At 36.5% G+C, this 14,968-nt stretch overlaps 2 protein-coding genes across 2 annotated transcripts in view; one reads left to right on the top strand and one right to left on the bottom strand.

Annotated features, from left to right (window-relative positions):
- The window catches only part of LOC134840327 (C2 domain-containing protein 5-like), a 302,083-nt gene that overhangs the window by 221,489 nt on the left and 65,626 nt on the right, over positions 1-14,968 (bottom strand). The gene's annotated exons all lie outside the window — the stretch shown is intronic.
- Positions 9,009-14,968, top strand: part of LOC134838956 (uncharacterized) — a 48,213-nt gene continuing 42,253 nt past the window's right edge. Inside the window, exons 1-6 of the mRNA XM_063854328.1 lie at positions 9,009-9,155; positions 9,817-10,115; positions 10,905-11,105; positions 11,723-12,056; positions 12,589-12,758; positions 13,882-14,066. Coding sequence (XP_063710398.1) covers positions 9,092-9,155; positions 9,817-10,115; positions 10,905-11,105; positions 11,723-12,056; positions 12,589-12,758; positions 13,882-14,066 — 1,253 coding nt within the window. The 5' untranslated portion in view covers positions 9,009-9,091. The remainder of the gene's footprint in view (positions 9,156-9,816; positions 10,116-10,904; positions 11,106-11,722; positions 12,057-12,588; positions 12,759-13,881; positions 14,067-14,968) is intronic.

The raw sequence follows: 14,968 nt of genomic DNA, 5'->3' as shown, positions 1-14,968 counted from the left end.
AACTTGAATCTACTGATTGAAACCAACAACTTAACGTAAAAACTTCCTACAGAAGATGGCAAAATTTATAAAATAAGATAAAGAGGAAGACCAACTTATCCATCAAGAAACAGTGATGAGTACTTGAAATAATCAACTCAGATTTAAACATCTAGAAAGTTTGAAGAAGCTGGTAAACTTTCAAAATCAATGATCAAAGACGGTAAAAGCACTTCGGTAAATGGAGAAAAAGTTCCAATGCTCACGTAAAACCTTCAATTTGTTTTCTCTCCAAAAAGTGAGTTAATTCTGAATGACCTTGAGCATGAGAATTGGACCTTGAAAAACTTCACTATCTTAAAAACTATTTGAAGATATTTTCAGTGTTTCCAAATACAACAAAACTGTGGGCCGTTTTGGTCACCCGCTCATTTTATTCTACCTAGCAGCTCGTGAGCTGATGTCGAATCTACTTTGCTTATTCGAAAACACTATTAGAGTGAGATAAAACCGAGATGATTGGGAGCTAGCAGCGTTGTCGCCTATCTACGAGAAGGATGGCGCACGATAAGTAGATAACCTCAGAACCTCGGTGTTGTCTCACTTTCTCAAAACTCTAGAACAATGTAAGTACCCAGAACTCTACAACCACATCACAAACCACGTCAACTCGGTCTTAAAAAAGTTTGAGGGATCCCCAATTTGTTGATATTTCTGAAGGACATCTATGAAACACTTGATAATCAATCTGAAAACCTAGTTATCGTTTTTTATACAGATTTTTCCAAAAATTTATCCGAAAATGTTCACAGATTTTTCCAAATTCCAGCAGGGATTGCTGTTTTGCTTCATATTTTTTCGAATTTTTCTTAATGATATATCTTAAGTATCTTCAATATTGATGTATTGAAATTCGGCGATCCATATATGTTTGGGCGACTTGAAGCTGTTGGTATATAACAAAAGACGAGAAGATAAACAAAAGAGCCTCAAAGCTGTGGAGCTGTGGGTTAGGAATACTGGATTAAAGTCAGCTCTAATACGCAAGACAAATGCGCAAAAATTTACTTTGGGGAACCAGCTTGGTTACATGCTATGTGGATAGACCTTAGAAAACTCAAACCTGATAAAATATAAATGAAACTATAAACCGAAGGATCTTTCATGGCAGGAACATATTCAGTCAAGATTAGAAAGAGTCGACAACACTTTTTCTGGCATCAGAAGAAACGTTGAATACAGAGTGAAAAAGGCGGATAAAAAAATGTGCTATACAAATCAAAAACGTAACCTATGCTAATCTATGGTTTAATAATCTCAAATAATTCTCGAACAGATCTGACAAATTTAAAAAGATTTCAAAAAAACTTCTGACGTGGGTAACTGAAAATGTTTCTGAACATCCTGAGTAACTAAGTTTTTTCAATTGCAAATAATAATTCTAGTGTCATTAATTTTAATTCTGTATGGAAAGAACGACTAGAAGATTGACAAGATTTATCTTGAGAGAAAGACGAAAATAAGCGATCTTCAATCTCAAGAAAACTCTAACAGATAAAGTGAGATAAAAATTTTTCAGACTTGTCAACTAATTAATTAGTTTCATAAATTACAAAATCGATGTTTTGAATAGACAAGGACTACAAAGACGAATCGTGCAGTTAAGACGGGAGCTTTTAGAGGAACTATTTGGGAACAAAATGAATGCACATGGATCCTGTTTTGCAACTGCAACGTAAAAAAAACAAGACTGCTCGTATCAGGGCGAAGCACTGAATGTTCCGACTGCCTTTTAAGCTTTATGGAATAGTATTAACCTAAAAAAAAATAAATGTAATCAAATAAAATTATTTTTTTTCCAAAATTTGAAATTGTTTTTGAAAATCATCCCCCCACACGCCATATAAAGTACAAAAAGATAGATTTCTCTCCTTGTAACAAATCAATTATGGCGAAAAATCTTCTTTCAACCGATTTGGAACGATTTCTAAGATGGATTAAATCTCCGCTCACGCGTTAATAGCGCGAAATATATCGCGCGTTAATTGTCACAAATTGGTCAAAAAAGCAATTTTCAAACTCCCGTAACTCTACGAAAAAATGATCACAAGTAAAATATCTTTTCAAATTTGAGCTCAAGACAACAATACCTTGCGAATGATATAAAAAATTCCGCCAAAAATGGCTAGTTAAAAAGTCGAAATTTGTCTGAAGAATAAAAAACCCGCCCCGTGCACAAATATTTCATTACTTTCGTATCAAAAATCGGAACAATAATAATAATAAATTTTTTTGCAAATTAGATTCCATTCATTTTAAAAGTTACTACAAGATTTTCGTTGTTCAGATGGGACGAAAACTCAATCAGTTATACTGTAAATTTCCATCAACAACAACAATAACTACAAAATGAGTGCTGCTGAGATATTTTGAGTGAAAATATATGATCAATTATTTGGTTATTTAGTAGTTTTTCAAACTAAATTGACAGTGATCCAGTGATTGATTTAGGTTCCTAACTTTCTCATCTTTTTTGTATACTGGCGTGAAACTTGTTGTTTTTTGCTCATCGATTTTTTCGATTACTTGTCAAAAAAGTAAAGTTGAGTTTAAATGAATTTCATTTTAAGGAAGGTTTAGTAGCCAAATCTGGAACCAGTTTTTAAAAAAAATGATAATTTCTCGTTTAACTTAACTGTAGCAAAAAATCTGAACCAAAAAAGGACTTTCGTTTGAAATTGTGTAGAAACCGGTCTACAAGAAAAAAAATTTCATACCTTTTACCATAGTAAAAGCTAGTGTTTGTCTTTGTAGTTTCAGATATTTTCATTTTTTTTCCTATGTGCCCGAACAAACATTAAAAGTAAAAATTGCTGATAGATAATTCCATAGAGCTTCATGTATCATTGATTCTATTCACAAAAAAAAATCTGAGCATTTTTTCGTGTTTTCAGCAATGTTTCAAATAAGGATGTTCAACACTGCTTCTGGGTTATTTTTGGGGTTTTAGGTCCCTGAAACAAAATGCCACCTCCTTCGTCTTCTTGTTGGCTAAAATTGGTTTCTCGTTTTTTAATAAAAAACAATATTTTCGATATCAATTGCCCTTAGTTTACTGTTATTGGAGTAACTCGACCATGAAACCGAGAAACCAAAAAAAATTGATTTCTTTTACCAATTGATTTCACAAAAGATTTCACAAAAGTTTTCACAAAAGTTTTTTTTACCAATTGATTTCACAAAAGATTACGAGGATGAACGTTTCCTGGGCATGCTCCTGCCTTTTAAATGTAAAATTGAAATTGTTTTGGTTAAAATTCGATAAATTTTTGAGAAGGGTTTGTTCATCAAAAACGGACACGGAATTGATGATTGCAACTTGACAGGAGAATTTTCAGCTTACAAGAGTATGTATAATTGCTTCAGAAATAAGTAATGAGATCCTTATTTTTTTTAAGTAAAAAAAAGGTAAGTGAAAAACTTTTAAATGTAGTGCGCTGCTCGGTCTTAATTTAAACGAGAGAGTAACCTGGGTTGACACTGAAACAACTATATATCGGAAAATGTATTGACATCCTATGGAGATTAAAGTATTTATTGTTCCTACTTTTGATACGAAAGTAACGGAATATTTGTGCTCGGTTGGGTTTTTTTTTCTTTAGACAAATTTCGACTTTTTAACCAGCCATTTTTGGCGGAATTTTTTATATCATTCGAAAGGTATTGTCTTGAGCTCACATTTGAAAAGATATTTTACTTGTGATCATTTTTTTCGGAGAATTACGGGAGTTTAAAGATTGCCTTTTTGGCCAATTTGGGACAATTAACGCGCGATATATTTCTTGCTATCAACGCGTAAGCGGAGATTTATTACGTCTTAGAAATTGTTCCAAATTGGTTGAAAGAAGCTTATTTGCCATAATTAATTTGTTACAAGGAGCGAAAGTTATCCTTTTGTACTTTATATTGCGTGTGGGGGGCTGATTTTCATAAACAATTTCAAATTTTAGAATTTTTTTTTGTTTTGTTTTATTACGTTTAATTTTCTAATGTTATTACTGCTCCATAAACCTTAAAAGGCAGTCGGAACCTTCAGGACTTCGCCTTGATATGAGCAGTCTTGTTTGATTTGTGCAAGACATCGATAGTACTAGCTGATGAAAATGTTTGCATTTTAAGAGAGACAACGAAAATCAAACATTTCAGTCTGCCATGGGCTTTTCGAAGTGGGAAGCATAAAATAAATTCCAGTCAAAAATACATAAGAAACTTCAAAAAACTGCTTCTTCTGAGAATTCTCAAATCGGGCTCTGAGTGTTTCTCAAATCGGGTTCTGAACTATCCTTAAACCTGGTTCTGAGCGGTTCTTAAATCAAGTTCTGAGCGGTTCTTAATCAAGTTCTGAGCGGTTCTCGAATCGGGTTCTGAGCTGTTCTCAAATTGGCTTCTGAGCGGTTCTAAAATTGGGTTCTGAGCGGTTTTTAAATCAGTTTTCTAGCTATTTTCAAATCAGCTATTGAGCGGTACTCAAACCGGGTTCTGAACGATTCTCAAATCGGGTTCTGAGTGGTTATTAAGTCGGGTTCTGAGCGGTTCTCTAAATAAGTTCTGAGCGGTTCTCGAATTGGGTTCTAAGGGGTTCTCAGATCGAGTTTTGAGCGGTTCTCAACTCGCGTTTTGAGCGGTTCTGAAATTGACTTCTGAGCGGTTCTTAAATTGGGTTTGAGCGGTTCTCAAATCTTGTTCTGATCGGTTCTTAAATAAAAGTCTGAGCGATCCTTGTTTCGGGTTCTGAGTGCTTCTCAAATCGGGCTCTGAGCGGTTCTTAAATCTGGTTCTGAGCGGTTCTCAATTCGGGCTCTGAGTGTTTCTCAAATCGGGTTCTGAGCAGTTCTCGAATCGGGTTCTGAGCGGTTCTTAAATCAAGATCTGAGCGGTTCTGAAATAAAGTTTTGAGCGGTTCTTAAATCAAACTCTGAGCGGTTCTCAAATCGGGCTCTGAGTGTTTCTCAGATGGTGTTCTGAGCGGTTCTCGAATCGGGCTCTGAGCGGTTGTTAAATCAAGTTCTGATCGGTTCTTAAATCAAGTTCTGAGCGGTTCTCAAATCGGGCTCTGAGTGTTACTCAAATTGGGTTCTGAGCGGTTCTCGAATCGGGTTCTGAGCGGTTCTTAAATAAAGTTCTGAGCGGTTCTTAATCAAGTTCTGAGCGGTTCCCGAATCGGGTTCTGAGCTGTTCTCAAATTGGCTTCTGAGCGGTTCTAAAATTGGGTTCTGAGCGGTTTTTAAATCGGTTTTTTAGCTGTTTTCAAATCAACTATTGAGCGGTACTCAAACCGGGTTCTGAACGATTCTCAAATCGGGTTCTGAGTGGTTATTAAGTCGGGTTCTGAGCGGTTCTCTAAATAAGTTCTGAGCGGTTCTCGAATTGGGTTCTAAGGGTTCTCAGATCGAGTTTTGAGCGGTTCTCAACTCGGGTTTTGAGCGGTTCGCAATCTGACTTCTGAGCGGTTCTTAAATCTTGTTCTGATCGGTTCTTAAATAAAAGTCTGAGCGGTCCTTGTTTCGGGTTCTGAGTGCTTCTCAAATCGGGCTCTGAGCGGTTCTTAAATCTGGTTCTGAGCGGTTCTTAAGTCAAGTCCTGAGTGATTCTCAAATAGGGTTGTGAGTGGTTCTGAAATTGGGTTCTGAGTGGTTCTCAGTCGGGTTCTGAGCGGTTCTCAAATCGGGTTCTGAGCGGTTCTTAAATCAAGTTCTGAGCGGTTCTCAATTCGGGCTCTGAGTGTTTCCCAAATCGGGTTCTGAGCAGTTCTCGAATCGGGTTCTGAGCGGTTCTTAAATCAAGATCTGAGCGGTTCTGAAATAAAGTTTTGAGCGGTTCTTAAATCAAACTCTGAGCGGTTCTCAAATCGGGCTCTGAGTGTTTCTCAGATGGTGTTCTGAGCGGTTCTCGAATCGGGCTCTGAGCGGTTGTTAAATCAAGTTCTGAGCGGTTCTTAAATCAAGTTCTGATCGGTTCTTAAATCAAGTTCTGAGCGGTTCTCAAATTGGGCTCTGAGTGTTACTCAAATTGGGTTCTGAGCGGTTCTCGAATCGGGTTCTGAGCGGTTCTTAATCAAGTTCTGAGCTGTTCTCGAATCGGGTTCTGAATGGTTCTCAATTCGGGCTCTGAGTGTTTCTCAAATCGGGTTCTGAGTGTTTCTCAAATCGGGTTGTGAGCGGTTCTTAAATCAAGTTCTGAGCGGTTCTCAAATCGGGCTCTGAGTGTTTCTCAAATCGAGTTCTGAGCCGTTTTCAAATCGGGTTCTGAATGGTTCTCAAACCTGGTTCTGAGCGGTTCTTAAATCAAGTTCTGAGCGGTTCTCAATTCGGGCTCTGAGTGTTTCTCAAGTCGGGTTCCGAGCCGTTCTCAAATCGGGTTCTGAATGGTTCTCAAACCTGGTTCTGAGCGGTTCTCAAATCGGGTTTTGAGCGGTTCTCAAATCGAGTGATGTACCTCTGGCCTTGACATCCAACAGCTATTTTATTCACGTCGTAAAATTAGTCTAGAATGCCTGAGCTGTCGGTTCTCAAATCGGTTTTTATGGTAGTTTAACTTTGTCACTGTTCAATGTTTTTTCATTCATCAGAGTTACTCATATACGAAGTTGGTTTTAAGAATGGGACCTTACTTGTATCCTGGTAATCTCCTCTTGTTAATATTTTCAGAAATCATCAGCCATTGTTATGTCTTAAGTTTTTATTCAAGTCTCACTGGTTTTTCTCTGATTCATAGGTTCTTATAACATTCTCAAAATGATTCAAAAAACTAAATTTGTAAAGACTAATTTAAGTTGAATTTTTGTTTTATCACTATAGTCCATTCTATATGAAATGAAAATTGTTTAAGTTTTGTTTCGAGAAAAGAATATAATAATCCGTATAAAAATAATTTTGTTTTGCAAAAGCGAATGGGAATCAATTATATTGAAAAAACTTGGGACCACAAAATCCAGTCTTATGTTTTTTTTTGTTTCTATGAGCATAGATGCTAGTCGCTTCAACGCGATATGAATTGCGTAAAAATGTACTCCAGTCTGTTTCGTTTCTCTCCTGGCCATAAAAAAGCAAGGAAGCCGCATATAAGAAAAGTGAAAACAAATTGATTATAATGGATTTTCGTGGTCTATAAAGTTGTAAATATAATCGATTCCCATGTTACGTTCAGACAACAAAACTGGACTATTAATCGATTGAAATCCATTTTTCTCGCCAAAACAAAATGCATTATAATTCATTTGGAATCCCTTATAATGGATTTTATAATAAGTAGGAAATCACATTAAAATGGATTTTTTTCCACTTTATTTTTGTTTCGCGCGTCGTGGAAAATGTTGCAAAAATTTCTGCATTTATCAAGTGAGTTATGCTGCAACTTTGCAAAGCGATTGTACGGCCTAACCCATTTCTAAACCTAAAACTCAATGTGGAAAAAGATTCTGTTAAGTTCTCCCCCCTAACGTTTGCCCTTTTGCTCCCCTTCAATCCCCCTAACGTTTGCCCCTTTAATCCCTCCCCCACTCAACACCCCCACCTAAACACCCCCCCCCCCACATGAAACCACCACCCCTCTCCCACCTGAACCCACCCCTTCCTCACCTGAACCCACCCTCCAATGAACCCCTCCCCCACTGAACCCACCCCCTTCCCCACCTGAACCCAATGATCAACCCCCACCTGAACCCAGACCCCACTGAACCCCCGAGGGGGGTTCTTAAAAATGGGCAAACGCTGGGGGGGGGGGGTAATGGAAAGTCACTTTACATAGTAACTTCTAATAAATTAACAGAATTGTTGAAAGGAACAAAATTCAGTTTTAGAGTAACACAAAAAGTAACAAAAAAATCAAAGTTAGGCAGAAAAAAATTAAATTGACCAACAAGTAACCAACGTAATCAACTTTAGTTTAAAACGTGGAAAAGCTTTAATGTGTGTTAAAATACTTTATCTCACTAAAAGGGAAAAAAATTGATTATAATTTAATTTCATTGTCAGTGTCCACAATAGTGAAAAAAAATCGATTATAATGGATGAAAACAATATTTTGTTGCCCCGAAAAAAAATAATATTATAATCCATTTTTAATTGATTATAATCGATTTGTTTTCACTTTTGTGAGCACTGACAATGAAACTCAATTATAATCGATTTTTATTCATGGAACTCCAATGCGGGAATGTTTTTGTTTTGACTTGTCGACCAAACTGATTTTCCGAGGTCTCCCAAAGCACTATAAAGACCCTATTTTGAAAAAAAAATGTTTGCGTAAAAAATAAGAATAAGTTTTATTGGGGACTTTAAGGAACAATTTGACAAAAAAATTGCGTTTTTTGACGCGCGCTTCCCCTCAAGTAAGTTAAGTGTATTGTATATACTGGCGCCCAGGGTGCCTTTAGAAAACAAATGAAGGGTCCGTCTGCCAAAAATGGAGATCTGAAAATAATACAATGGGGGAACTTAAGTGTTGGCAGGGGGTCGAATCCCTGAAGGAAAAAGACGTCCCACATAAAAAACCCGCTGGGTTTTTTACTAACTTAGACTTAACTTAACCCAGACTTAATTGAATGAGTTGCGGAATTTCATAAAATTGCAATGCACGATTGTTTTGCTTATACCCATATTTTTTGACCAATCACCTATAGTTTTATTTAGACAAGGTGGGCCCACTTATAAGGATTGGCAGGACAAAAGTGAAAAAAAAAAGAAGCCAACACTTAATCAATTTTTGTTTCAATTTTCGATTTTTGACAAGTAAGACGATTTGTTGCTAGTGGCTACTTTTTTCAGTTTGTTTTTCAAATGAGATGTGAATAATTCAAAGAAATGGAAGAGTTTTGGCATGGCTCTTACCAGAAAGGAATTACATGATGGAAAATGTGCATGAAGAGAAAAATTTAACCAGCTGGGCTAATTTCAAAAGCAGGTGAACTTGACATTGATTACTTAAATCTCCCTTTTGCGATATATTCAGAACAAAATTTTCCAGTTTCCTCGCCAAATATGAGCTTTGATTTGCTTATCGCAAAGCTTTGTTTTGAAAATTGAAGAAAAAATTGTTGATTAAACCCGATTATATGGAAATGAAGACAGGAACTTTGTTGGTTGTCTCGATTTTGATTTCACAGAATTCGCAGACAGGTTTGTGGTTTCTTGCGTTGAAAAGTGTTGTTGCTATTATTTAATAGTAGAAAAAAACTTTTTCTATTCCAGAAAATTTCTAATGTAAAATTTTTCTGCTCTTATTAATTTCTCAAGACTTTTTCTCAGATTTCTCTTGACAGATTTTTCGACTTTTCATGAGGTTTTATCGCATGATTAATGAATGGTAGGCGCTTAGAGCATAAATTATTTTACGCGCGGCATACCCGATGGCGTGCGCGGGAACTTTTTGACGGGGTGGGGGTTGCGATTATACCAATCATATTATAGAGCCAAATCTATTGAAATTTACCTGTTTTTTTTTGAGAAGCAATTAACGAGAATGAAAATAAGCATCCAGCTCAAAGATCCCCAGCTTAAGTATATATCTGAATGAATGAAGTATATGGCCTAAAAGTGTACCTAATATATAAAGACTGTCTGCCCCCATCAATCAGAATAAGATACGAATGGACTCTACTTGTGGCTTTGAATCAACCGATGAGTTCATACTACCCCCTCGCACTACCCCCGGGTCGAGATGCTCACGTATCGACGGTCTTGTTTCGACATTTTTGACCGAAAAAATACCAATTGCAAAATTTCGGTGTACATTTTCAAGATGTTGTTGGCCAGGCCACCGGGTATTTTGACATTATAGGAGGATCCGGTGTGACCTACAACAAGTGGAGTTTGGACCAGAACTCCTTCGAAGTCCTCTTACCGTTCAATGATGATACCGATCACACTATAACAATAGGCGATAAAATATCCTTCCGATTCACACTAACTGCACATGAGGATGATATCGTAGACGATGTTCTGCTAGTTGAGATGTCGGCTTCCTACAACGGATTCAGCAGTCTCCTTTTCTGCGGAGAACCCACTGTTGATGCAGACATTTCAGCCCTGCCCAGACTATGGGGCACTACTTATGACCCAACATACCAGGACAAAATGGTCGGCTAATTAATAAATTAATTTGTTTCCAACTTAAAAAAAAACACGTTAATATTCGCGGGTTTATCAGAAGTCGCTATCTTAGAACTCTCTTTGAAGATTTTTACATATTACAAACTTAGGCTCTGAGAATGTTACAAGACAAGGATTTTTTCTTCCAAGATAAATATAAGATTGTGACTTTTCAACTGAGCTGACTAATTTGCTATTTATCTTTTAACAAGGAGAACACTTTTTTTCTTCGTTTAAATTTGTGTTTTTTTTTGATAATGCGTAAATGATAAGGTCTTTAAAATGATATAAGAAAAATAAATAGCTGCAACTAACTAAAAAATCTCAGGTTACTGAATTGAGGAGTTCAGACTCTTGTCAAACTTGGTCTGAAAAACAGAAAAGTTGAGACCAGTATTTCTCAAGATTGTGAATCTCGACAGAAGAACTTTAATGTACTGCATTACTTTTGAACCCTACTAGCATTCAGTGCGATGTAGTCAAAAAAGGTTGAAAAAAGAACCCACTGCCCTATAGTTCATTCCTATTATTTTAGGGGGTGGTCCTCGATACGCTAAGCTATAAAGCTGATTTCTTTTGTTTTCTAAAGTTGAAACCACGATCCTATGCCAAAAAATTTGCAAAAAAAATTAACTGAAAGAAAATCTTATTGACAAGATCTTCTCCTGTCCTGAGGTCTGAGAAGCTATGAGCCTCACGACAAATTTGTTTTTGACAATAAATAATAGTTAAAATGCTTGATTGTCTCTTGAAAAAACGTTTTCGGATCTTTTTTAGTTTGACTCATACGTATTTGACTTTGGAAGTTCTGTGAGCGCAACGCAAGGTCAGAAGATTGTTTTCAACTTTGAGATGATCGTTGCTGACAACTCCCAATACGTGGAAAACGAAGCCTATTGGATGGGAGTCGGCGTGGAATTCAACCAATCACAGAACATCTGGGTCAGCGACATTCGATTCGTACTGGGACCCAAGCCGGTTTGTTCAATCAGATGATTCATAGATCGCCTTTTGGAATTCGAACTGTTTTTGCTGCGCTACTTTTCCGCAGCTGTACATCTCACAATATAAAAATCTGAATTTGATCACATTTAGATATTGGTCAAAAATTGAGCTTAAAGTTAATTTTTTTAAGATTTTTTTAAGCATTGCTACCAGCGCAATAAATTTTTGAAAATTTTGAGTTCTTCTGGCTTAATTTAAAAAATAATTTTGTGCACCAAAAAAATCAACCCAATCTGAGTTTTTTTGCGTACATTTTATCGATCCTGACCTGGCTTCGAAGAGAGAATAACTCAGTATTGAAAACGAAATGAACTATTCATCGACAAAAAAAAACTTAGTTTGCTTTAATTATTATAACATCAGGTGCATTTCTAGAGGTTTCTGATAAAGTAGATTATAAAATCGTTTTTTTTCCCTGCTTGCCCAGCTCAAAATAATTAATGTTGAAAGAATAAAATGTTTTTTTTTTTCTCGTGTCAACCCAAGCATGATGCCAGGAAGCTTAATTTTTGTTTTCATGCAAATCTATCTATCTGAGCTTATAGATACGTTATTTTTGAGTTATTTTGAATAATTTGAGTTTTTTTCAGGAAAACATTGGCGCAACAACTCGACAACTCTCTTTTGAAAAGAGCTTCACATTCCCAACTTATGTCAGGGGTGGTTCCCAATCAACATACTTGACAATCAGAGATCCCTTCAACTCGGTTGGGTTCCGACCGGAAGTCGAAATTTTGAACCCCGATGGGAACAATTTCTGCATCTGTCAGTTCAGACCCGTTCACATGGACGTCGCCTTCATCGGCTGTGGGGATGACGGGTTCCCGCTTTATACTTCCAAATTCTACCCACCCTACAATACTACAAAATGCAAGACAAAATTTGAGGTCGATTTTGGTGTCTTGACCAAGAAGAATTCAGCAAGTATGTTTATATTTTTTAAAATAAATTTTGGATTTATTTTTTCGGAGATGTTTGAAAACGGACTATTTGGTGTAATGACGTTCTCTCAGACTTGACACAGGCCCATAATTTGTTCCAAAAATTTACTCTTGTCTGATTGAGGTGTTGTCTGAGAACAACACGGTCAAATCGGCTGACTGTGGAATTTGAGCGAAAACAACAGCTACTCGTTCGATTCAATTAAACGTGTCTTTTTCTTCGAACTTTGCTTTTGCAAGGTACTTTCAAAATTAAATATTTAAAAAAGAATGACTTGGATCTCTAAGTACAGGTGTTTAAGTATATTTGTCACTCAAAAAAGCACTTTCTGTTGTTTTGCTGAAATGCCATTATGTTTTACTTATTATTTTTTTGGATTCAGGGCAAAAAACTTTGAGCAAAAAAAATTTTCATCAGTGTTACATGATCTTGTTTCGTTCTCAAGTTGAACCAATTTATTCGCACAGTTGTAGGATAAAATTGAAAAAAAAACTAATGTTTGCTCGTACTGCAGGCGACTATGATGAAGTAGTGATGGAAGTTGTAATCTGTGCTAGTGAGGAGGCTTCTGGCTCCTTCGAACTGTCTGCACGGGTAGATGCTTCTGGAGGGAGTACTCCATCTGCCGGAATCGATCCAGAAACTCTGACCTTCGAAGAAGTTCCTGGCGGTGAACTAAACTCGGTTATTGCAATATCTTTTTCCTATTTCGTTTTTGATTTTTTAAAAATCTTTTTTGTTTCCTTTTCCTCTGCCAGAAAAAAACGCGAATTCTTATTCTGACTTATACGGATTATAAAGGATTAAAATGGATTATAATAGATGATAATAGATGATAATGGGTTATAATAACTTTTTATGAGTAAGAGCCTGAATTTTCCAAAACCTTGAAATCATCAAAGTTTCAAAACTTGAACGTTGCAATTGCTAAAATGTGGTTTAAATTTGTCTACAGCAAAGAGTTGTTTTGTTTTCTACTTGTCTTTTTCTCTTCGTCTACCCCTCCTCCTAAATACATCACGCTAACTCTTACCATTTTTACATTTTTACCTTACCAACCCCTCTGCCCACACTTACCCCTTAGTTAAATTTACCGTATAAAAACGTGAAAAAAAGCTACGCGTACCCCCCTACCCCCCTAAATTGCACACACACACACTTTAACAACCCCCCCCCCCAGACACACACACCCTAGAGACCTTTACGACCCCCAAAAAACTTAAGGGGCGTGTCAAGTAGGTGTGGGGGAGGGGCGTATGTGGTGAGGGTAGGTGCAAAAATATGATTTTGCAAAATTTGGCTAAATGTGAGTAGCTTTAGAAACCGAGTAGGCTGTGAGTTATGCAGAAAAAACTGCAAATTTCTAGCAAAGTTTTCAAAAAAATTGTAGAGATAAAATCCATTATAATCCATTATAATGGATTTTCAATGGATTTTTTTTTTCTCTAAAAATAATGGATTATAATGGATTATAATCGTTGTGCGGTCCCAAAGTGTAATTACAATCGATAAAAATGCCAATGTTTTTTTTTGCCACGAAAATTGATTATGATCAACTTTTATCCATTTAACCTCACTGAGGGAAACTTTTTTCAATTATTTTGAAAAGTTGGCGGACTGGGGATCCGCACTTGGTTCCGACTACTGCACACGAAGGAATTTAGGCTTCGCGTGTTTCTTTTTTTTTGTTTTTTTTTGTTAATTTTGTCTTCATTTTTATATAATTTTTTTTTGCACACGCCAAAAAATGAGTTTTCTGGGTTTCTTATATGGGCTATTATTGTGGATGTCTGGCTTTTACTTTCAGGTCAACTGCCAAATCGATTTCATGTTCACTGAGATGTCCCCTGGAAGGGAGTTCTCAATCAGAAGTACTTTCTCCCCCTCCCCTTACACGAAGTCCAACAACTATGTGGTACGACAGTCACTCAAACTGGATGGTTGCCAGGAGAAGTTTGATCACGTGAAACCACGTATGGTCATGACTGAACGGTTTGTTTTTTCGGTTTTTTATTCTTAAAAAATGACGCTCTTTTACTCGTCTAATTTTTGGATTTGTATTGATATTGGACGCACGTTAGAAATGGCTTACAGATTGATACAGTGGAGGATTTAGTGGGAGGGGGTGAGCCGGGCGCTTCACTTCTACCATTAAAGAGCCGACAACCTGATACTATTTAAGGACATACATTTTGAAATTTTAAGCCGACCGACCATCAGAACTTTCTAACACAAATTTGGTTCAATATCTAGATCCTTAAAAACTTGGCTTCCTGATAGAAGAACAGCAATTTCTAAATTAAAATTGAACAAGGATTACGTCTCAGGACGGATATTTTTAGTATTCTTTTGAAACTTACAGCCTTTCAGAGTTAAACTGCTTCCAGCATCAGATTTATTGTTCCGACTTTCGATACGAAAGTAACGGAATATTTGTGCTCGGGGTGGGATTTTTTCTTCAGACAAATATGTTACAAGGAGCAAAATATATCCTTTTGTACTTTATATGGCGCGTGGGGGCGGATGATTTTTATTAAAAAATTTCAAATTTTAGAAGAAAAAAAATTTTCATTTCGTTTTATTTCATTTATTTTTTAATGCTATGCTGCTCTATAAACCTTAAAAGGCAGTCGGAACATCCAGGGCTTCGCCCTGATACGAGCAGTCTTGTTGTTCCGACTTTCGATACGAAAGTAACGGAATATTTGTGCTCGGGGTGTGTTTTTTTTCTTCAGACAAGTTTCGACTTTTTAACTAGCCATTTTTGACGGAATTTTTTTAATATCATTCGAAAGGTATTGTTTTCCTGAGCTCAAATTTGAAAAGATATTTCACCTGTGATCGTTTTTCGTAAAGTTACGGGGGTTGAAAGATAGCCATTTTGGCCAATTTGG

The sequence above is a fragment of the Symsagittifera roscoffensis genome, chromosome 2 (genome assembly GCF_963678635.1).
Source record: "Symsagittifera roscoffensis chromosome 2, txSymRosc1.1, whole genome shotgun sequence".
NCBI classification, from domain to species: Eukaryota; Metazoa; Xenacoelomorpha; order Acoela; family Convolutidae; genus Symsagittifera; species Symsagittifera roscoffensis.
This window is presented reverse-complemented; position numbering and strand designations above follow the sequence as displayed.